The sequence below is a fragment of the Phyllostomus hastatus genome, unplaced genomic scaffold (assembly GCF_019186645.2).
Source record: "Phyllostomus hastatus isolate PE091 unplaced genomic scaffold, TTU_PhHast_1.1 phas_contig_64, whole genome shotgun sequence".
NCBI lineage: Eukaryota > Metazoa > Chordata > Mammalia > Chiroptera > Phyllostomidae > Phyllostomus > Phyllostomus hastatus.
In genome coordinates, this window is record NW_025333928.1 from 2,034,335 (window position 1) to 2,058,127 (window position 23,793).

At 41.9% G+C, this 23,793-nt stretch overlaps 1 protein-coding gene across 1 annotated transcript in view; it reads right to left on the reverse strand.

The window, feature by feature from the left end:
* The window catches only part of DNAH3 (dynein axonemal heavy chain 3), a 222,912-nt gene continuing 199,119 nt past the window's right edge, over positions 1–23,793 (reverse strand). Inside the window, exons 56-63 of the mRNA XM_045848935.1 lie at positions 18,411–18,655; positions 16,767–16,883; positions 8,894–9,048; positions 7,964–8,131; positions 6,272–6,414; positions 2,537–2,741; positions 1,747–1,884; positions 1–354 (exon numbers count right to left, since the gene is read on the reverse strand). Of these exons, the coding sequence (XP_045704891.1) occupies positions 1–354; positions 1,747–1,884; positions 2,537–2,741; positions 6,272–6,414; positions 7,964–8,131; positions 8,894–9,048; positions 16,767–16,883; positions 18,411–18,655 (1,525 nt within the window). The remainder of the gene's footprint in view (positions 355–1,746; positions 1,885–2,536; positions 2,742–6,271; positions 6,415–7,963; positions 8,132–8,893; positions 9,049–16,766; positions 16,884–18,410; positions 18,656–23,793) is intronic.

The following is a 23,793-nucleotide window of genomic DNA, read 5'->3' on the forward strand; positions in this document are numbered from 1 at the left end:
TCAGTTATCCAGCTGGCATAAAGAGGCTACCCCTCGGTTTATCCAGTGCTTCTGGGGCCTGTCTGTGGGAAGTTCAATGGACAGGACGTAGTTGGTAGAGTGGCCTGTGGTGGAGAGGATGCCTCTCCGGGCACTTGTTTTATAGACTGGACACACATAAATGCTCTGATGGAGAAACATTGTACTTTCCCCTGGTTTCAGCCAAATGATGGGCAACGGGTCATAGAGGATTTTAGGGAGAGATTCCTCAATCTGCATCCTTTTCCTGTCCCAACGAGCTCCTTCTAAGAAGAGTCCTTTTATGTAGGCCCCATCTTCTGGGTTACTCTCCATGATGGTTTCTTGTGTGGTTACCTGAAAGAGTGGAAGCTATGAGTTTCGTGACTTGCCATTTTCTACCTTTTAAGAGTCTGGAAAAGTGCAGCCTGGCTGCAATGTCTGCCTTTCCCAGAATACACCTCCCAGGACACTTATGTCATAGGGGCTTCTATGATAATATTTCTGCCTACCATACATGGACCAGGTGAGATTTCTAGGTGGCATTTCTATATGGCAGGCAGAGAATGCACTGAACTAGAAGCCAGGAGGCCACATTAACTCATTGCAACTAGCTTAGTGACCTTGCACAATCCTTCCCATTTCTGAACCTGGATCTATAAAGTGAGGGGTTAGATTCATATGCATACTAGTAAAACAGTTATCTGGAGGCAGAAATAATGCATATTTTGTAGTCTTTGTCAATTTCTGTAGTGTGCAGACTCCTACCACAGTCAATTTCAGGCTATCAGCTATTTAACAAACAGCTCCAGCTGGTTCTGGTGAGTTGATAGGAGCCAGCTCCAGCCCACCACAATTTAGATTCAGAGTTAGTAAAGAACTCAGATTTCTTCAGGTAAGTGCAGAAAATGATCTAGGTTTACAGAATAGGGATTGGTGGGGATTATGGTGAACCAGAGAGCATAAGCTCCATTTTAAAATCATTCAAATCTTCTAATTTTTTTTGTGAATGGAATGTTTTTCCTATTTCTAAGTACTTATCAGTAGAATAGGAAGAGGCTATTGATTTTTGTAAATTTAACCAGTTACCTTACAAATTCTAGGATTTCTAAGTATACAATCATTTCAACAACAAAAAATATGATTTTATGTTTTTCCAATGTTTACCCCAGTTATGATTTTTTTACTGCATTAATTTTGGCTAACGTTGTCTTCAAAGGTCCACCAAGTTAAGTTTATTCATAAACCAAATTGAGACCTAGGGCAACCAGTTTGTGACCTCTGGTCTAGATCACAAAGGACCTTTCCACAGAATTTTAATTTTTACAGTGCTTTATTATAGTCCGTCTTGCTCTGTTCACTCTATGTAGTATGCGCAGAGTGATACTTGACTATTGGCTATTCCTTTAACTTGACTCCAAGCAAAAGACCACCAAACACCATTAACATCTTTCCAAATGAAGAGTCCACCATGTTACATAGCATGGGAGAGTGCTTTCATTTTTCTTGGTATAATGGTGGCTCATTTTTCTTCTGGAAGAATCTTTTTATATACAGAGACAAAGCCTTGGGAATCCTCTGTCAGGAATAACTTTTGGAACTAACTTAAGTCATGCTAAACATTTCAGTTGTACCATCACAGAAGTATTTGTGCCTTAACGCATCCAAATGTTTAGACTAATAAGGAAATGGACAACATTGGCTTTTCTGCTTGATCCCTTGGGCTGACCTTACCCAAAGCACACCTACCTCAAACTCAAATCCAATGTGATCAATGGGGATGGTGTATTTCCGGGCATAATTTTGAGAGACACCCGTTAAAAAAGACTGTGTGAAGTAGAATCCAGAGATCCAAAAGACCACAGGGGGTCCATTGTCAATCCAGTTCTGGAGGGCCATAGAAATCATTAACAATCAACAAAAAGAATCAAAGATCGTTCTAAGGCAGGTAATATAAATAAGTCCCATTAAGCAATGTTTTTTTTTCTCTTTTTCCTTGAAAAAGAGAAAAAAGCCTCTCAGTTTAGCCTCTGTTTTCCCACTTTTGAAATGAAGGTACAAATAATTATGTTTCTACTTGAAGAAAAACTCTGGGCAAGCTGGTGTCCAGGACTGAGTAACAACCACTCCTGCAGCAACAGTTGCCATATAAGAATGCAGTAATGTTTCAGATCTTTTTTTGCAGGACAAGCATCTTGATATTTATGTGTAATAATCCAATGTTTACATACTAGCTCAAAAATCTTAAATTACCAGGCAGCCAAACAAAACATGTCTTTTAGCCAAATCTGGCCCATGAGCCACTAGTTTGTGACATTTATAATAGTTTCTACTCTTGCCTCCATAGGCTACAATCTTTCCAAGACCTTTGAACTCCCTCCTGCCCTCAATTCTGGGAAGACTGTTTCCAGTAGGAACTCAATCCAGGATGCTGCATGGCTGCCTCATCTACTTCCTCTGCCTCTAGTCTGTCATTTTAGAATGACCTCTCCACCTGAATGAGCATGCCAGGTGCCCAGTTATCCTGATTCCCATGTACCTGGAAGAAGGCCAGGCGGGCCAGCATGTCAGCCACATAGCCCCCCAGGGGCTTCAGCGAAGGGTAGGACTTGGCCATCCACATGGATGGCACTTTACCCATAAGCATGCTATTGAAGACTTCCTCCAGCTCTGAGGACATCAGGACCTGCCCTTTGATGGCTCGGCCAAGATTGATGAGACTTCTACGAACCACTTTGGTCAACCTGTAAGAACAAAGGAGCCACTTAGCCCACCTCTCCAGTGGGCTCATTCTACCTGAGGATACTGACTCTTGATCTCCTTTTACTTTTCCCTCCTTCAGCAGGTCAGATGATTAATGTACATTCAGGTAGAAAAGTTATAGAGCTGAGGAAAAATTAAATCACCCATTATCCCAGCACCTAAAGATAACTTTGATGTACATATATCTTTCCAGATTTTTCTGCATGGAAACAAATTATGTTTAATGGGATCGTATGGTGTTACCTTTTTTGTAATCTGTTTTTCTCTCTTGGCATATAGGGATCTTCTCCCCAATTCAATAGATTTAAATTACACTTTTTATTAAGTGCAAGGTGTTCAGTTTTATTTAACTATTACCCTATTGCTGAAATATTATTTCTAGATTGTTGTCACTGTAAACAACATTGCTAGAAATATCCATCCATATCAGTCTTTGTGTAAATGTGTAACGATTTTTCTGCTAAAAGTGGAAATTCTAGGTTAAAGGATAATGCAGTTTTAAGGGTTTTGATCAAAATTGCCATTTTGATACAACTTGTTCATTTTAACAGACTGATTATGAGGTACATACCCAAGAAAAGGCAACTAAAGGGCCACCTGGGCAATGCCAAGCTCACCTGTCTCTCTCTGGCCTCTCTAAAAGGCTCAGCCCAGCCCAGCAGGAGCACACCTGAGGGTGCCAAAGAGTCTGCTGCAGAGTTTGTTATCTTAGGATTTATGAAATCCCAGCCAAATGGACATGAAAATAGTCAAATGCAAAACAGAAAATTGTGGATGTGCAACCACTAAACATTCATATTATGAAGACTTTAAGATTCAAGCATTTGATGCATGGGCTTAGTAGCTGAGGAGCCATTGGCATCACACCACAGGCCTCAAACTAAAACCTAAAAACCTACTTGCTAAAGTTTTCTTTCTATTCTTGCAAGTAGAAACTCTGCTAGCTTCAAGGAAGACATAGTGGTATAATGGTACTTCTGAAATGGAAACTGAACTGTCACCTAGTCATATGGGGCACTTATACCACTGGGTGAACAGGTCAAAAAGGTAGTGGAAAGGCACGTTAAGAGTATTGCCCAATGTGATGCCTGACCATCACTGGAAAATAAGATTGCAGTTACCCTGTTTGCTTATATTACAATGGCCACTGAACAAGGCTAGTGAAAGTCCCTGCAACCAGCAAGGATGAGCTTCAGTGACCTCAGCAGGGACTGGAAAACCATTAGCCTGGTGTCTGGATGTATGTGCCAAATTATCTGACTCACCACAGTGTTGCACCATCCTAGGCTTGTTACAGGGTGCAGCCAAGTGGGGGGCTCCAAAAAGGCATTTGGAATGGGGTCCAGAACTCAAGGTGTTCGGGAAATATTAGGATGTCCTCACCCCTCCCCCGCACAGGTGTGGGTTGGGGGAAGGGACACATGGAACAGGGCCATTGAGAGCTGTTTTGCATAGCATCAGTTTTGCAGCTAACCTCTGGCGTGATCATTTAACATATCTATAACCTTTAACTGGTTACATAGATATGTTAAATAGCTGTGGCCATGCTCTGAGCCAGGGGAATGGAAGTAACTTCCCCATCAAGATGTAACTGGGGGGCAGGGCCCCCGAGTTACAGCCCCAGCATGGGAACTTGGAGAAGACTGGCTCCATGGCATGGGGCCACACCTGCCCAGACTCACGATGGCAGCCCAGTAAATTGGAAGGGTATGAGAGTGCTGGCAAGTGTAGCCAATGGTGGGAGGAGTCAGAAATGGGGCTGCAGAGGAAGATTGGCGTGGGGATTTAAACCCAGACACAGCAGCCATTGAAGGAAGAACCACGCAGCTTTGCCAGAGTGGGGACTCCCACAGCCATTGTGCAGAGAGGACCACTTGGCTGTGGACGTGTAAGAGAGCCACGTGGCTTTGCCAGAGTGGGGACCCCGCAGCATTAGTAGGGGAATCACTACTAGGCTTTAGCGGAGACCTCGGCGACACAGCTGATGGTGCTGGGAACTGAGGGAGGCCTACCAGCTGAGCATGGATTACTGGGAAGAACTGGGAGCTGCCTGAGCCACGGACTTCTATTTCTTTTCCTGAGATACGATACCCCAGACTGGGCCAAAGAGGGAAGGAAGGACTGTGTGTTTGTGGGTGTTCTAAGGGACTTTGGGATTTTGATGAAAACATTAGGTCACTACTTTAAGTCTGTACAGCATTAAATAAACATTTCCTTTCCTTTTCACGAATCCCTGGCATTGAGAGATGTCTTTCATATAAGGCAGTGGACATAATGAACCTGGGGGGTTCCTTTCAGTAATAGTATATTACCCTTGGCCCCCTTTTGGTCTGTAATAGGTTCACACTCTGTACTTTGCTTGGTCCCCCATATAGCCAACTGCCTACTGAATCTAGAGAGGAGCCCTAAGACTTGAAAAGCCAAGAAATTCTTGGATGACATTCTTCTAGTTCCCTAGTCCTTCACAGTCAGAGCTGTCCCTAAAGCTGAGCAATGACTAATGAGGCAAATGGAGAAAGCAACACATGGAAAGTTTGGAGCAATAAGGACCTTGGAGGCAGAAGCTATGAGTTTCCTGATCTGGCTTAGATGGTCTTGGGGACTTTTCAGTTTTGACTAAGTCAATCAAGACAATCCCACAGACATCACCAAGATGTTTCTACTACATTGACAAATTGGTTACATTCTTCCCTAATCTGCACCCTAAGACTAAACTGGTTTTTAATTTTATGTCACTGATAACTCAGAGTAATCTGAGTTGCTGCTTAAAAGTGTCATTCTTAACTTGTTAGGTGGCTTATCAGTCATCCACTTGCTGTGGTGACTCAAAAATACTTTTTATTTGGTAAATGTGGATATTTTATTTTATGAACCAAAAGAAAAAGATAATCCCACAAAGTTCAATGCTATATATACAGTAACTGGAGAAATGAGGAGGGAGCCCCATGGCCAGCCCATAATACCCCTTCCCTACCTCTGTGGAACAGGCAGTGGGATGAACTCCCCTCCTCTTGCTCCATATACCCTGATTTCACATATTGGATAAGTGCATGGGCTCTGGGATCAGACAGCCTGGGTTCAAATTCAGTCTTTCTACTGAGTGACTTTGTGGCCTTGCAGTAGTTATTTAATCTGTCTGGGACTCAGTTTTCTCATCTGTAAAATGGTGGTAGAGGAATCACTAACTGCATGTTTCAAAAGACTGCTTGGTGACTGGATGCAAATATCTCCAAGGGCTCGATGAAAGTGGCTGCAATGATTCCTTTTACTTGTGCTTGGTATTAGTTTTAACCTGACTTTATAGATATCACATGAATAAATGAGCAGGAGAGAATGAATAGATGGAATGATTTATCCTGGCCAATACCTATTGGTATGTCCCAATTTATAGTCCTTTCTGTGGGTAAGGCAAACCACTTCCTCCACATAGCAACCCCTTATCCAGTGTTCATCTCGGTTACTGCTAATTACATCCCACCCCTCACACTCCAAGTAAGCCCATCTGGCCCACCTGTTGAATCTGATGAGCTCCTGCCTCAGGACAGTGTTCATGGATTCCTCATAGACCACAGGGTACAATTTAATGACCATGTCCAAGTCAAAGTCTTTGGGAAGTTTGGAGAGTATATCCTGGGTCAGCTCCTCAATCACTTCCTTAAAGTGCAGAGAAGTCAATAAGAAACAAGTCTATGATCTGTGACTTTGGGTAAACTTGAAGCAGTCTGCATTTGCCATTATAAACATAGTCTATTGGACCTTCCTGGGAATGTTACTACAGAAACCAGTTCTGCTGGTGAAGAGGCAGGGAGGGGTCTTAGACAAACACCTCGCCCTAACCTTGGAGGGGAGATACCACCTTTTGGCCCAGAAAGTAAATGGAGCAAGGGCATGAGGGCCAGGCCCAGAATAGCTGCTTGGCCTCAGCTAGGTTGCCTCAGGGCAGCCAAGAACACTGCAGAACTCCTCCTACCTCTAAGTCATCCCTAGGTGAGAATCTCCTACAGCTCTCACAGCTGGTCTCTGAGGACTAATTCCTAATACAGATGGGACTCTTGCTCAGTGACAAGTACCACAGCTGGTACTTGTTTAAAAGTACCACAGTTTAAATTTGTAGACACCTGGGAAGTCAGTAGGCCATTCCTCAGCATTGAACAAGAACAGCTCAGAGCAGTGGCTTTGCCAACTATGGAGGGATAGGCCCAGAGGAACGAGGATGAGCAGGACCTGGGTGTGGGCTCTGCAAGGCTGGAATGTATACTCCTTTCCCACTTCCCACTGTGAAGGGAATTTCCACCCCTAAATTGAGACACCCCAACCAAGCTAGTTTCCTTCAGAGCTATTCCTACTTCCAGCACTATGAACCAATCAAGAAATCAAATATGCAAAATCCACAGCTGAAGGGTTGAGGCGGCAGAGCTTGGACAGTGGAGAAGGGAAGGGGAGGGTGGGAGAAAGGAAGGTGTGGTGGAGTCACCAGCTGGTGGTTCTGTGTCTGGCTCTGCTTTTGAGTCTATGGATGCCTTGAAACAAGTCACCTCCTCTCACAGGGTTCACTTTACCCTCATTTGTAGACTGAGGATGGTGAACTGACCATGAGATGCTCCAAAAGTGATTCCAGGTGCTTCCAGGATATAAAGCAAATCATATTGAATCACACAGTGTGAAAGTCGCCTTCTTTCCAGTTTTGGCCACATTTCTCTTTTCATTCCCCATGAGAAAGTCTCAGGCCAGTGCTAGCTAAACACCCTGTAACACTAGCTGTTTCTCCCCTTTCACAAGAGGCCAGCAAGGCCTCAGCAGCAGCATCTGGAAAGAGCCTAGTAAGTGTTTAACTTTTTTTTTTCTGTGTGGCTGTCATGACTTTATGGAAATGAGACTGGGTTTCCATTAATGGTACTGATATGTAATTTTTAAAATAAATGATTTTAAGCCAAGTAGAGTTGTTTTTTAAATATATAAAGGGAGTATAGCTAATATGGAGGTAAAGCAACAAGTCATAAATTATGCAGGAATGGCTCACATTCTGGAAACACTTGTGCTCTTTCTGCTCTCTGAGGACCCTCAGCAATAAGACCAGCACATCTGTGCCCTCCCTCCAGGGACTGCCAGGCCTCCACTTTTCTGCCTTCTCGCTCATCACCCACAATCTTATGCCTCATCCCCCATGGAAAGTGCCTGGGAAATTGAACTCAATCCAGGTTACCTGAGAGGACTTGCCACTCCCTCCTGCCTGTCTGGGGAGAGTCAGCAGCACACCCTGGAATAGCTGATTGGTCTCCTGGTTGTCCTTGGTGATGTCGGCATTCTCATGGAGGCCAAACACTTCTGGGGGTGCTGTGATGGGGAGGTTCCTGAGATATTCAATATAGGACTGGAAGGAATATGTTCAGTTGACATAAATGTAAGTACCCTGTGGTCCCACAGATCACTTAGGGCTTGATCAGATCCAACCCAGGAAGGAATTCACACCAGAGTGGGAATATGGGACACACACACACGCGCGCACGCGTGCAAGGTGAACACAACCTAAGCTCTTCCCCATTTGTGGGATTTGGAGTCAGACAGAACCGAGTTTGGATCCAGCCCCGACACAAACTGTGACATTGAGCTAATCATCTGAAACACAAGTTTCCTTATCTGTCAATGGGAAAACAAATAAGGTTATGAAGGAATAAGGCCTTTAAAAATAGGAATAAGGCCTTGATGTATAACAGGGGCTTAATAAAAGCAGCTCTTTTTAGTCCTGCCTTCAGATTTCTTGTTTTCTTCTTTCTAATTCTCCCATCCAGATTTTTGGTCCCTACCCTTTGGCCACCTTCTGAACCTTTTTTTTTTTTTCCCAATTAGCAATTTCCAGCCTTTTCACATCCAAAGTTTCATCTTAACTCCCTTCTTAACCCCCAGAAAAAAACCTGTTTTGAAAGACTTTGCCTGCCAATTATCCAGTGTTCATTATACAGTGATAATGTCTCTTTCATAGGCTTTTTGGAATATTGGAAATAACTATGGAACCAAATCAGGAAGCTCAAGGCTCCTCCTGGGCCCTCATTGGATGCACCTCACCCCCTAGCCACATGGAGACTGCTGAACTCCCCTGGGACACAAAGGGGCCTCTCCCTCCACTGTTCCTCACCTGGTAGGAGCCATGGGGAGGAATGTAGTAAGTGTCTCCAGGAGCGACACAGTAATGGTCCTGCTGGATGTCCTCACAGTAGAAAGTAGACAGAAGGGACAGCAGGAGACGTCTGTCTTTATCATCAGTCACTCTGCCTCCATAATTACACTCTCCTGGAGACAATGAGCAGAGGAAGAAGCTGAGTCCAGTGAAGGTCATAATGGACTCACCCATTAACCTTAGAGGATTCTTTGAGGCAAAGCGTTCTACTGAGATCCAGGGTTGCTGAAACCATGGTCAGCCTGGAATGAGAACAGGCCTATTTGATATTATGGTTGCTACAAAAAAAATCCATGGCCAACATTAGAAATTAGAAAACAGAGATAATCCAAAAGAAAAGCAATACAATCACCAATAATTCCACCAAAGGTAACTATTAACATAGGCATCTTCCAGATGTGTGTGTGTGCGTGCATACACATGTGTGTGTACATGTATGTGAAGACATTACAGAAATGTGATTGAAGTCAGGAACTTTGGCATAAGACATTCCTGGGTTCCAGTTCTGCCACTTCTAGATATTTCTGGGTTCCAACCTCTGCAGTTTCTCATCTGTCAAGAAGTAGAGATAACTACAGTGTCCATCTTACAAGGCTGTGATTAAAACATCTATGAAACATTTAGCACAAATCTCAGCACACAGAAAGCATTCAATTAATTATAGCGGTTACAAACACATAGTATTTTCTGGAAAGGTGAGATTACCTTACTTATACTGCTTTGGGATATGATTTCCCCATTCCACCTCCATCATTAACATCATTTCCTGAGACTCAGGTTTCTATACTCACATTTCAACAAGAAGAGTTAGGTAATTCTTTGAAGGGTATGTCAAATGCACCTTGCCAACCTTGTAACATTTTCTAGCTGGTCCAGATTCCACAGTATGTGGTATCACCTGGTATTTGGTAGTTGTAGATAACACACTACCAAGGAGGAGACAGAGGTGTGTGTGTGTGTGTGTGTGTGTGTGTGTGTGTGTGTGTGTGTAGGGGCTCTCCTGAAGGGTAGGCTCATTTCCAGTTCCAACAATTCCAGGAACAGGGACGTCTACAGGCAAACAGGTAGTATAACCCAAGTTGGGGACAGGCTGCCTCAGCTTTTCTTGGTCTTGAGTTGGAGGGGTCTAAATGTCTACGAAGAGGATCCCAGTGCTTTGTCAAAGGAGAAATAAGGAACTAAGGGAAAGCTCACGTGTTTGAGTAATTTGAGCCCTGCAGAAGCTGTTTCACGTTAAGCCAGACTACTAGATGTTTGAAGCTCCCCCTGTTGACTTCTCAGACCTTTAGCACAGTTTACTTCGAACATTAAGTGTCTTGTCTCAGCTGCAAAGGGATTTATTACAGCACTAGAACTACAGTATCAAAAGGAGAGTGGTTTGTACTCTGAAGTCAGTGTGACAGTGCTAACAGGCACCCAAGAGTGACACAAGTGAACATAAACCTCAAGAACAGAGTCTTTATGGAAGGTACTGTGACCTCCAGCAAGTTTTCCTTCAGGGGATACTCCTGCAGATTCCAAGTTTTGTGTTTAAGAAGGAAGCAGCTTCCTTTATAGCAATGTCTACGTCTACTCTCTGAAGCAAGAGCACAAGTTCCTACAGAGACCAGGATGTGCCTTATATCTCTTAAATTCTCACTGTTCCTGCTGCAGGGCTGGGGGTGGGGCACAGATTAAGAGTATATTGACTTCAACCCACCTAATTTGATAGTCACTTTCCAAAGGAGACCCGTCTCTTTGGTGTGCGTCAGTACAGAACTCCAATGACCATCTCTAACAGTTCTTTTCAGGCACATAGGAAGTCTACACTTCCCTGTGCTCCTCGCAGTAGGGTGGGGCCAGGTGACAAGTTCTAGTGCATTTAATTCCTTGTGTGAGCACTTCAGTGCTCTCTCTCTGGCAGTGACCACACAAGTATATATTGAAATGGTGGCATCAAAAGTTTGTGAAGCCTTTGCCAACAATTCTATTGACATAATCAAATGCCAGTTCTTGTTGACCATGTTGATTGGATACAAAGTGGACATTTGATGTCTCACACCTTTGAGATTGGGTATTGTTTGTTACCTCAACCTAACTAGTCTATGCTGACTGTACAGTTGCAAAGTCACTATCCTCAAGCCAGCTGGCATATTTGGGGCAGGTTGGTTTCTGAGCTGCAAGCAGTTCAGTACCAAGACCATATGCCAGAGCAATCATGCATTCATTCTTCAGTCTGCAGAGGACCCCTGTGGTGCTTCTGGAGATCTTCAACAAACTAATGTCCATGGGACTTATGCTGTATGTGTCACTTTGTAATGGTGAGAAATTGTAACCCACATCACCATTCTTTTGAAATTTTTTTGTAAGTGCTGACTCTGATGAATACGTAACTTGTAGATAAACAGCACATATGTATAACTAAGAACTAACTTCAAAAGATATAAAGTCCAACTTTTAGTCATCTCAGCTCTGGGAGATTTTCTGACCCTCAACCATAAAACCAGGATGATGTAAAACCAGAATGATAAAGACCAGGATGATGCATACCTGATGACTACTTGGCCAGTTTCAGGGTCCTTATGGAAATGGACTGTGCTCATCTGCACATAGAGAACTTTTCAACCTCCTCCCTTGATTTCTTTGTTCTCCTTTTCCTCTCCCTTCTTATAAAGGCCTCTGCCTGCACTGAGATGTTAAGATGGAAAAAAAAGAGATGGGTTTTGGGACAAGAGTCCCCCATCTTTTCAGATTGCTGATATCTGAATAAACCACTCTCCTTGTCCTGGCTGGGTGGCTCAGTTGTTTGGAGTGTCATCCTGTGCACCAAAAGGTTATAGGTTCGATCCCTGGTCAGGGCACATGCCTGGATTGGAGGTTCAATCCCTAGTTGGGGTGCATATGGGAGGTGGCTGGCTGATTGACTCATTGGTGTTTCTTTTTTCCCTTCTCTCTCAAAAACTGCTAGACACATCCTCAGATAAGGATTAAAGGAAAAAGTAAAACAAAAAACAAACAAAAAAGCCCCCCAAAACCCACTTTCCTTTGTATCAGCACCTATCTCATGATTTTTGGCTTTCATTACCACGGGGTCTGATCAGGCAACCAAACCTGTGTTTGGTTACACCTTGGGGTTTTGTGTCATGGGACACTGTGAAGGTCTGTCTGACTTTCTGCACATGAACTTAATCACTTGAAAGCAGGACTTTTCAGCTTTAGCACTATTAACATGTGGGACTGAAGAGTTCTGTGATGTGGGGTTGTCCTGTGCATTGTAGGAATGCTGTCCTAGCAGCATCCCTGGCATCCACCCTGTACCACTCCCATTTAGTTGTGACAATCCAAAAATGTCTCCAGACATTGCCAAATGTCCCCTGGGGTGAAAAATCATCCATAGTAGAGAACCCTGCTCTTCAGCCTCAGTCTCATCAGTTGTGAAATGTGTTAATATGGAGCTCATAGATTGCTGTGAGACTTAGTGTGCTCATCTGCTGTGGACAGAGAAAGGGTTCTACAGGATGTAACCTCATAGATGATCTGATAATAAATTCCAAACTGGGTAGGTCATGGCTTGTAGTCATACCCCAGGCATATAACTTCTTTAGTAAAAGTTTTATCTTTGCCTTAAGCAAGTCTTGTCCATTGGTTCTGTGCATATAGGTTAGCACATGTTGAAATGCTTCTTTTCAGACCCCTCAAGGGAAACCACCCTCAAGACAGCACATAATCTTAACTATTTTGTAATCTGATTCTCACCTTGCTTTCTCTCACCTCCATGTAATCTTCCTCTCATTCTCTCCTTAATTTCAAATGCATAAAAGAAGCTGCCAAGTGTCATTCTGGAAAGCATTTTTCTCAGTCTGTTAAGATCTTGCTTTCAGGAATATTCCATTTGGCTCAAATAAATGCTTATAAAAGAATCTACAGGCCTCTACAGGTTTGTACATTTCTTATGTCAACAGTGTGTATAAAGTGCCTGCCATATGACTGGGAAAAGGATTCAAACTGCTTAACATAGGGAGCTGAGGAAGAAATTTCTCTGTGGTCTTAAAGCTATGGACTTTTCCCATTGAACTGTATTTGACCTTTGGCCATGGCATTCCATTTATTCAGCACATCACTATTTTATTCTTGAGAATAAAACCAACTTTCATATATCTACATTCTTCTATATTATATACTAGGTGACTAATAAAAGGTTGCTGATTGGACTGTGTTCATTGCATTTCTTTAACACAAAACAGCAAGTTTTTATCTCAGGGATCCACTGGGGATACTCTTTCCTCATCCCACTGACTATACCCCTTTCTTCTTTCACTTATAAAACTCCTACTCATCCCTGAAAAATCTATCTTTATGCCGTTAGGAGGTTTTCTGTGATCATCTCCTGCCCCATAAATGAGACTTAATCACTGGTTGGACTTTCTCCTTTATAAGTGTTTCTCTTGTTGAACTTATCACTATATTGTCATTTAAAAAATATTTTTCTCTCTGTGAACCATTTGAGGGTAGGAATTATATCTTAATTTTCTTTTTTATTTAAGATTTTATTTAATTTTTTTAGAGAGAGAAGGGAAGGAGAAGAGAGGGAGAAAAACAATGATGTGAAAGAGAAACATTGATTGGTTGCTTCTAGTACGTGCCCCGACAGAGGACAAAACCCACAGCCCAGGCACGTGCCCTAACCTAGAATTGAACTGGTGACCTTTCACTTTGCAAGATGATGCTCAACCAACTGAGCCACACTAATCAGTGCTTTTTTCTTTTCTTTTTTTTTCCTATTTTTTAAAGTATATTTTATTGATTATGCTATTACAGTTGTCCTATATATTTTTCCCCCTTTATCCCCCTCTTTCCTGCACAAATCCTCCCCCCAGCATTCTCCCCCACCCTTAGTTCATGTCTGTGGGTCATACATATAACTTCTTTGGCTTCTACATTTCCTATACTTTTCTTAAACTCCACCTGTCTATTTTGTACCTACCATTTATGCATCTTATTCTGTGTACCTTTTCCCTCATTCTCCCCCCTCTCCACTGATAACCTTCCATGTGACATCCATTTCTGTGATTCTGTTTATCTTCTAGTTGTTTACTTTGTTTTGTTTTTGTTTTAGGTTCAGTTGTTGACAGTTGTGAGTTTGTTGTCATTTTACCATTCATATTTCTGATCATCTTCTTTTTCTAGGTCCCTTTAACATTTCATATAGAAAGAGCTTGGTGATGATGAACTCCTTTAGCTTTACCTTATCTGAGAAGCACTTTATCTGTACTTCCATTCTAAATGATAGCTTTGGTGGATAGAGCAATCTTGGATGTAGGTCCTTGCCTTTCATGACTTGTAATACTTCTTTCCAGCCCCTTCTTGCCTATAAGATTTCTTTTGAGAAATCAGCTGATAGACTTACGGAAACTCCTTTGTAGGTAACTGTCTCCTTTTCTCTTGCTGCTTCTAGAATTCTCTCCTTCATTTTAATCTTGGCTAATGCAATTATGGTGTGCCTTGGTGTGTTCCTCCTTGGGTCCAACTTCTTTGGGACTCTCTGACCTTCCTGGACTTCCTGAAAGTCTATTTCCTTTGCCAGATTAAGGAAATTCTCTTTCATTATTTTTTCAAATAAATTTTCGGTTTCCTGCTCTTCCTCTTCTGCTTTTGGCACCCCTATGATTTGGATGTTGGAACGTTTAAAGATGTCCTGGAGGTTCCTAAGTCTCTCCTCATTTTTAAAAATATTTTATTGATTATGCTATTACAGTTGTCCCATTACCCCCCTTCATCCCACTCCACTCTGCACACCCTCTTCCACCCACATCCCCCCCTTTAGTTCATGTCCATGTGTCATGAGTTCTTTAGCTTCTACAATTCCCACACTATTCCCATCCTCCCCCTGTCTATTTTCTACCCACCATCTATGCTATTTATTCTCCATACCTTTTCCCCCTCTCTCCTTTTCCCACTCCCCTGTTGATAACTCTCCATGTGTTCTCCATTTCTGTGGGTCTGTTACTGTTCTAGTTGTTTGCTTAGTTTTCTTTTGTTTTTGTTTTAGGTGTGATTGTTAATAATTATGAGTATGCTGTCATTTTACTATACATGTTTTTTTATCTTCTTTTTCTTAGATAAGTCCCTTTAACATCTCATAAAATAAGGGCTTGGTGATGATAAACTCCTCTAACTTAACCTTATCTGAGAAGCACTTTATCTGCCCTTCCATTCTAAATGAAAGCTTTGCTGGATAGAGCAATCTGGGATGTAGGTCCTTGCCTTTCATGACTTAAAATACTTCTTTCCAGCCCCTTCTTGCCTGCAAGGTTTCTTTTGAGAAATCAGCTGACAGTCTGATGGGAACTCCTTTGTAGGTTACTGTCTCCTTATCTCTTGCTGCTTCTAGGATTCTCTCCTTCATTTTTACCTTGGCTAATGTAATTATGATGTGCCTTGGTGTGTTTCTCCTTGGATCCAACTTCTTTGGGACTCTCTGAGCTACCTGGACTTCCTGGAAGTCTATTTCCTTGGCTAGAATGGGGAAGTTCTCCTTTATTATTTGTTCAAATAAGTTTTCCATTTGTTGTTCTTCCTCTTCTTCTGGTACCCCTATAATTCAGATGTTGGAACGTCTAAAGATGTTCTGGAGGTTCCTAAGCTTCTTCTCATTTTTTTGAATTAGTATTTCTCCATTCTTTTCTATTTGGTTGTTTCTTTCTTCCTTCTGATCCACTCTATTGTTTTGAGTCCCAGTTTCCTTCCCATCACTATTGGTTCCCTGTGCATTTTCCTTCATATCTCTTATTGTAGCCTGCATTTGTTCATCTAATTTGCGACTAAAATCAACCAATTCTGTGAGCACCCTGATCACCAGTGCTTTGAACTGTGCATCTAATAGGTTGGCTATCTCTCAGTCGCTTAAAAATATTGATTGTGGAGATTTCAATTCTGTCTGAGCCATCTCCCCCTCCCCTTTGGTCTGGTTGTGCCTGTTACGTATGAGGGGCGGAGCCTTAGGTGTTCACCAGGGCGGGGCACCCCATTCTCTGGGTTGTGATGCTGTATGTGGGGGCGGGGTCTGAGAGGGAAAAATGGCACTTGCTTCACTCTCCATTGGACCTCAGTCCCTTCCGCCAATTCCCCCAAGCAAACTGGGCCCCTCTGGTGCCAATTCCTGTGTGGGTGGGCTTGTGTACCCTGTGGGACTTTCCAAGGACCTCTCCTGTGAATCTGGGAGTCTCCCCCTGTGCCTCAACTCCCACAGGTGTTTTCAATCAATGTCCTGAGGCTCTATTTCCCAGTGCTGTGATCCTGGGTTGTGCACAGTGCCTTGCTTCATAATCGCTGCCTCACTGGGTCTGCCATTTGCCACCCATGGCTGGGGTCTACCAGCTGCTGCTTGCATGCTCAGGGTCCACCCACTGCAGTTTTGCATGCCCCGAATGCCTTACACACCCAGTCCCAATGCTCTCTGCTCTTCATGCCACACCCCACGACCAGCTGCCTGATTCCAATCCTCCTACTGGTCTGGATGAACGGGTCTATTTAACTTCTTGGTTGTCCGACTTCCATACAGTTCAATTTTCTATCAGTTCTGGTTGTTATTCTGTTTCTAAATTGTTGTTGTCCCTATCTTGGTTGTGCAAGGAGGCACAGTGTGTCTACCTATGCCTCCATCTTGGTCTGAAGTCCACTTTTTTCTTTTCTTTCTTTTTTTAAAAACAATATGTAGCATGTTAACAGCTTTAGTAAGATCTCAGAGTCTGCTGAAAGAACGAATGAGTGAATCAATGAATGGAGATGAGAGCAAAAGAATAGGAAGGTGGACAGGGAGGTGCACAGCTGCAAAGGCTTCTCCCATAGATACCTGTCAGGTAGGTCAGAGCATCAAATGGTACCTCCTTGTAGTCATTCAGAAACATCTGGATTTGCCTCATACTAATCCTCAAGTCGGATTCATTGAATTCATAAGGAATATTCCAACCTGCATGAGCCAGAGAAGAAGAAGAGGCTTCAGGACTAAGGCTCTTAATTTCTACTCAGACATGAGCTGGTAGAGTTAGACATCAAAATGAGTGAAGAGCCTCTTTCAGCCACACAAATATAATTACCACCAACATATGAACCATCTGGTTTGAGAAAAGATCCATTCTAGAATCAATTTCCTTATGGATCTCTCCATTTGTTAAGGGAGATATTAGCACCCTGGTATTTGTGGAATGAGAATTATTCATCCAGGCTGGAAATCTGTGGTAATGCACAGAGGTCCAAAAATAACACAAAGGCGTAGTTACAGAACAACATCTACAACTGGACTGTAAAACTAAATTAGCTTTGAGACTCCCCTCCTGGTGCCCATGAGAGGAGTGCATGGCCAGCCTTGACAAAACTACCACTTATATCTCCAAGGGTATAACAATAAATGCCCAGGTGGTTGGACAATAACATAAGTGTGTGAACTGGGCCTGACAGTGACTTACCCTGACAGGTAAGCAGGGTTTGATGGGATCTGTGCTTGACAGAAACCTTTCATTTCCTCCTAAACATTCACATTCAAATTAAAAATAATAAAAATATAGTAAAAGTTGTGTTCTGTCAAACAAAACACAACTGGACAGTTGGTTGCAAGCCCAGCTGTTGTATGGATGTTTGGAGATCTGGCACAGTGGGACAGTGGTTGTGGGAGGACCTGGATGTGAAAGGCAGACACAGCAGAAGCATCCTCCTTGGCTCTCTTGGTCTGGGCAGTTAACTGGGCTAGGGTGTATAGGTAGAAGGAAAGGAAGTGGATGCTCAGAGAGAATCACCAGGAAGCAATTTGCCTCATTATCTGAAAAGAACAGTTGAGAATACTCTGTAGTAGGTCATTTCAAGGCTGTTGAACAGAATCAAAGGCAGCCATGGATGAGAGGAAATCCAACCTTAACCCACAATGACATAGGATTTGTTTCTAGCACTTTGTTGATCAGGTGCAACCCAAGTATTAGGTTAGTATTTAGTTAAGTTAGGCCATGGACTGGTAAGATAAAAAAAAATTGTTTTCAGGAAGAAGTACAGACAAATGTGTCCCAGCTGTATTTCTTTCACTGTTATGCAAATATAAAGAGAGCTACCTAAAATGTTATAAATTACCTGATGATAACTCCATGGAGAATGACCATTGTGCCTAAGATAGGCAACTACATGCCAAAGGGAAGGGCTTACAATTTTTCATTCTCACATTACTTCAATAATTAGAGGTCCTCTGATTTAGGAGCAACACCTCTTTTCTTGTCAGTGACACTAACCTGGTTATAGGATTACCAGATTTATTAAATAAAAACACAGGACACTCAGTAAAATTATAATTTCCAAAAAATGAGTCATGTTTAGTATAAGTATGTCCCAAAGATCACATGGAACATAATCTTACCATATTTTACTGGTAACCCCTTCTGAGTATAACCTGAGCACACACCTGTACCTGTCTGTGACCTTCCCCAGGCAACCCAGGTGTGCTGTCATCTCTTACCCAGTGGTCCAAAGTTCCTCCTTTCTTGAACAATAGCATGGAAGAAACAAAGGCCAAACAACAGCTTTTGCCACATCACTGCCTTTGTGCAGCTTTGGAAGAACACAGGGTCCGAGATGGGGTCATTGAGGTAGGAGCGCAAAAGGTTGGCCCGGAGCCCTTTAGGAGGCTCGTTGGTCATTTTGATCCCATTCTGGAGGATGCTGACCGGAAACTGCTCTGATGGATAGCTGGTTAGCCAGAGTCTGGAAGGACAACAGACCCAACTACTTAGAGTAATACAATAACTCAAATTGAAAAAAACAATAACAAAAAGTAATAGCTAACATTTATTAAGCACTGCTAGATGCCAAAACCCATGCTAAGAACTTAATATGTCCCTTTATTTCCTTTTGTCCTCATAGCCACTCTCTGTAGAGAGGTTTGCTACTCCCTTTTACCATTGAGGAAATGGAGCTTGGAGATATCAAGTGGGTTTTTCAAGTACACACCACTAGAAACAGCTGAACTGAGATGTGAACTCAGTGCTCCCAGACTTTAAAGTTGCTGTTAATCCCCACACCCATCCTCCCCTTCTGGACTGGTCAAGTACTGTACACCACACCCCAGAAAAGGGAGAAGTGGCCAAAACATTGATTCCAGCTTCCAGATACTTACAGCCTTGCTGCTAGGGGAGAAAATAGGGCCAGGCAGGAAAGAAAAGATAAGCAAATGGCATGTTATAGTACAGGCATTATAGAACCAAGACCATCAGGAGGAAAGGAAATAATGGGATATTCAGGTTCATAGGAAGAGGAGATTTCCATTGGGGAGACAATTTTGTAAACTATGGCCAGGGAGCTGAATCCGGGGTCTGTTTTTGTAAATAAAGTTTTATGGGAACCTGGTTATACCTCTTCATTTACATATTATTTAAGGCTGCTTTGATGCAGAATTGACTAGTTGCAACAGAGATGATATGGCTCACAAAGTCTAAAATATTTACTATCTAACTCTTTACAGAAAGTTTGCTGACCTCTAGTCATAGAGGAAATGGCATTTGAAAGAGGCCTTGAAAATATGGAAGATTTCTTCCTATAAAATATAAGAGCTCATCTATGCCCACAAAAAAGGGAATATATGAGGAGGCACCTCCAAAAAAAGGAATTTATTTTTTAAAAATTGTGTATTTATTCTTACATGTTTAAACTTCAATCACCTTCAAAGTACTCTCTGTTTGATGCAATACACCTATGGAAACATTTTTACCACTGCTCAGAACAGTTTTTGAACTCATTGATTTTGATGCCTTTTAGTGCTTCTATAGTTTTTTGTTTCACCTCTTCCACAATGGCAAAACATTTCCTTTTGAGGGCTTTTTTCATCTGGGGAAACAAAGAAAAAGTTGCTTGGGGCATGATTGGGTGAATATGGAGAGTTGGGATTAGGTTTTCATGCCATTTTTGGTCAAAAACTGCTGAACATTCACATGATGTGGGCAGGTGCAGTCTTAAATCACCCATCATGAATTGGGCAAATGCATCAAAAGAGTCTTCGAAAAAAATTTGCTGAACCTAAACATAGCCTCTCACAGTAATGCCAGCTGGTACACTGATACAGATGGGTTCCTAGAACACTTACCTAGCAGGGGAAGATTGCACTACAGGGGCCTGCCTTCCAGAAGATAATTCCATTGTGGGGGGGGGGGGCTCATACGTAAAACTATGTAGAAGAAAAAAACTATAATTTTAGAGGTAATATTTTGGCATATTTTCTTCCAGGTTTTTATTCATTTGTGTTTCCTACCCACACTCATGTTACATACACACCATGGAATCCTGATCTGTTTAATTTTTGCAGGTTTTTGTTTGTAGGTTTGTTTTGCTAGACATCAGGGAGGTTTCCAACAGGTGGATTTGGGGATGGAAGGTCATTAAAAACACAGGACACAGGCTGAGTAACCACGGGGAAGAGAGAGAGGCAGGATGTGGTAAGGTTTGGTGGACCATTTGTTGTGGTCTAGTCACAGGACTCAGAGGGGAAAGAAGAGGCCATAAACTGGTAATGTTTAGCTCACACCATGAAACAAACATAATGCTGTAACAAATTTTTGAAGTAGTTGCCAACTTTTAAAACTCTAGGACTTTCTTTGAAAATTCTAGATTTCTTTCTCTCTTTAAGAAAGACTAATCACCAGAGGCCTGCATCTGTGCATGGCACAGTAGCTGGTATTAAGCAGTGACTGCTTTCCTTCACACAGTGTGTGCCTCTAGTTCACTGCAATCCCTACCACTCCCTACTGTATCCAACTCTGAGGCTGACTGCCCAAGATGGTTGCTACTGTGCTGTGAAAAGTGGAAGATTTCTTATGTTTAGTGTTCCTCACTCATTTATGTTATATACTGGCTACTGTAGGCACTTAAGTTCATGACTTTTGGGTTAGGACCATATTATAGAAGACCTTAAAGGTCAGAATGAGCAATTTTTCCTTATTGAGTATGTCATTGATGGTCAATGAATCAACTCACCATCCCAAATCAAACGAAATTCTTGAAATTAGGGAATCCTCCAAACTCTCACATGAATCTTACCTGAGTCTTGCATAAATAGAATCAACTATAACTCAATCTGGCTTTGTAAATAATCACCAAACACTTTCCTATTTTCAGGCAGACACAACTAAAATGAAAAATCCCACCAAGCTTTGTTGGCTAAAGCAAGAGTTGACAAACATTTCCTACAAAGAATCAAATGGTAAATGTAAAAGCCTTTGCAGGCCATGTAGTTTCTGTCACAATTACTTGTAGCATGAAGGCAGTCAGAGATAATATATAAGTGAGCATAGCTGTATTTCAATAAAACTTTATTTATGGACAATGAAATTTTAATTACTCATAATTTTCATGTGTCATGAAATATGATTCTTCTTTTGATTTTATTCAAAATGTGAAAACAATTCTTAGTTTACAAGCCATGCAAAACAAATAGACTAGATTTGGCCCATTGGCCATTGTTGGCTGATCCCTGCCTGGAATAAGAGACTCACTGAACATTTAAGTTAAAAGGGGCTTTGAAGTCTGTATAGTTCATCTCATCACTCTGCAAATGCAAAACCCAAGTCCCAGTTACTAGGCTTTAAAGTTCACAAAAAAACAAATAGCTGTTTCCAATGTTGATTAAAATTCCATGGAGCCCCAGAAACATAGGTTAGAATAAGGACAAAGGTAGTGAGATTACAGGTGAGATATTTTTAAAGACAAATTATTATTTATTTATTTAAAATATATTATCGTTGTTCAAGTACAGTTGTCTGCACTTACCCCTGACTACTTCTCCTCCTCATCCATAGCCACCTCCACTCCCTGATTCCACTTCCCCTTGGTTTTGTCCATGTGTCCCTTACAGTTGTTCCTGAAAACCCTTCCCTTCTTTCCCCTAATTAGCCCCTCCCACCTTCTCTCTGGTTACTGTCAGATTGTTCTTAATTTCAATGCCTCTGGTCATATTTTGCTTGCTTGTTTCTTTTGTTGATTAGATTCCACTTAAAGGTGAGATCATATGGTATTTGTCCCTAGCCACCTGGCTTATTTTATTTAGCATAATGCTCTCCAGTTCCATCCATGCTATTGGAAAGGGTAGGAGCTCCTTCTTTCTTTCTATTGTGTAGTATTCCATTGTGTAAATGTCCCATAGCCTTTTTTTATTTAATCTTATTAATTTTTTCTTTTTTGCTTTATTATTATTTTAATCATTGTTCAAGTACAGTTTTCTCCCTTTTATTCCCATTCAAGCCCACCCACCCAACCCTCCCCACTTCCCTCCCATTACCACACTACCCCCATAGTTTTTGTCCATGTGTCCTTCATATTTATTCCTGTAAACCCTTCCCATTCTCCCCTGAAATTCCCTCTTCTCTCCCGTCTGGTCACTGTCAGTCTGTCCTCTATTTCAGTGTCTTTGGTTATATTTTGCTTGTTTCTTTGTTTTGTTCTTTAGGGTCCTGTTAAGGGTGAGATCATATGGTATTTGTCTTTCACTGCCTGGCTTGTTTTGCTTAGCATAATGCTTTCCAGCTCCATCCATGCTGTTGCAAAGGGTAGGAGCTCCTTCTTTCTTTCTGCTGCGTAGAATTCCATTGTGTAAATGTACCATGGTTTTTTGATCCATTCATTTACTGATGGGCATCTAGGTTGCTTCCAGCACTTAGCTATTGTAAATTGTGCTGCTATGAACATTGGGGTGCAAAGGTTCTTTTCTATTGGTGTTTTAGGGTTCTTAGGATATAGTCCCAGTAGTGGAATTGCTGGGTCAAAAGACAGTTCCATTTTCAGTTTTCTGAGGAAGTTCAATACTGCTTTCCATGGTGATTATACCAGTCTGCAGTCCCACCAACAGTGCACTTGGGTCCCCTTTTCTCTACAACCTCTCCAACACTTGTTGTTTGTTTCTCTGTTTATGATGGCCATTCTGACCAGTATGAAGTGGTATCTCATTGTGGTTTTAATTTGCATCTCTCTGATAGCTAGCAATATTCAACATCATTTCATGTGTCTTTGGATCCTCTGTATGTCCTCCTTGGAGAAGTGTCTGTTCAAGTCCTTTGCCCATTTTTAATAATTTTAAAAAGATTTTATTTATTTATTTTTTAGAGAGGGAAGGGTGGGATAAAGAGAGAGAGAGAGAAACATCAATGTGCAGTTGCTGGGGGCCGTGGCCTGCAACCCAGGCATGTGCCCTGACTGGGAATCAAACTTGCGACACTTTGGTTCGCAGCCCATGCTCAATCCACTGAGCCAGCCAGGGTGCTTTGCCCATTTTTTAATTGGGTTGCTTGTCTTCTTAGACTGGAGTTGTGTAAGTTCTTTATATATTTTGGAGATTAAACGCTTGTCTGAGGTATCATTGGCAAATATGTTTTCCCATACAGTTGATTCTCTTTTTATTTTGATACTGTTTTCTTTAGCTGTGCAAAAGCTTTTTATTTTGATGAGGCCCCATTTGTTTATTCTTTCCTTTATGTCCCTTGCTCTAGGGGACATGTCAGTAAAAATGTTTCTGGGTGAAATATCTGAGATTTTTCTACCTATGTTCTCCTCTAGGACTTTAATGGTGTCACAGTTTATATTTAAGTCTTTTATCCACCTTGAATTTATTTTTGTATAAGGTGTAAATTGGTGCTCTAGTTTCATTTTTTTGCATGTAGCTGTCCAGTTATCCCAACACCATTTGTTGAAGAGGCTATTTTTATTCCATTTTAAGTTGCTGCCTCCTTTGTCAAATATTAATTGACCATAGAGACTTGGGTTTATTTCTGGGCTCTCTGTTCTGTTCCATTGGTCCATGTGCCTGTTTTTGTGCCAGTACCAGGCTGTTTTGATTACAGTGGCCTTGTAGTATAGTTTAG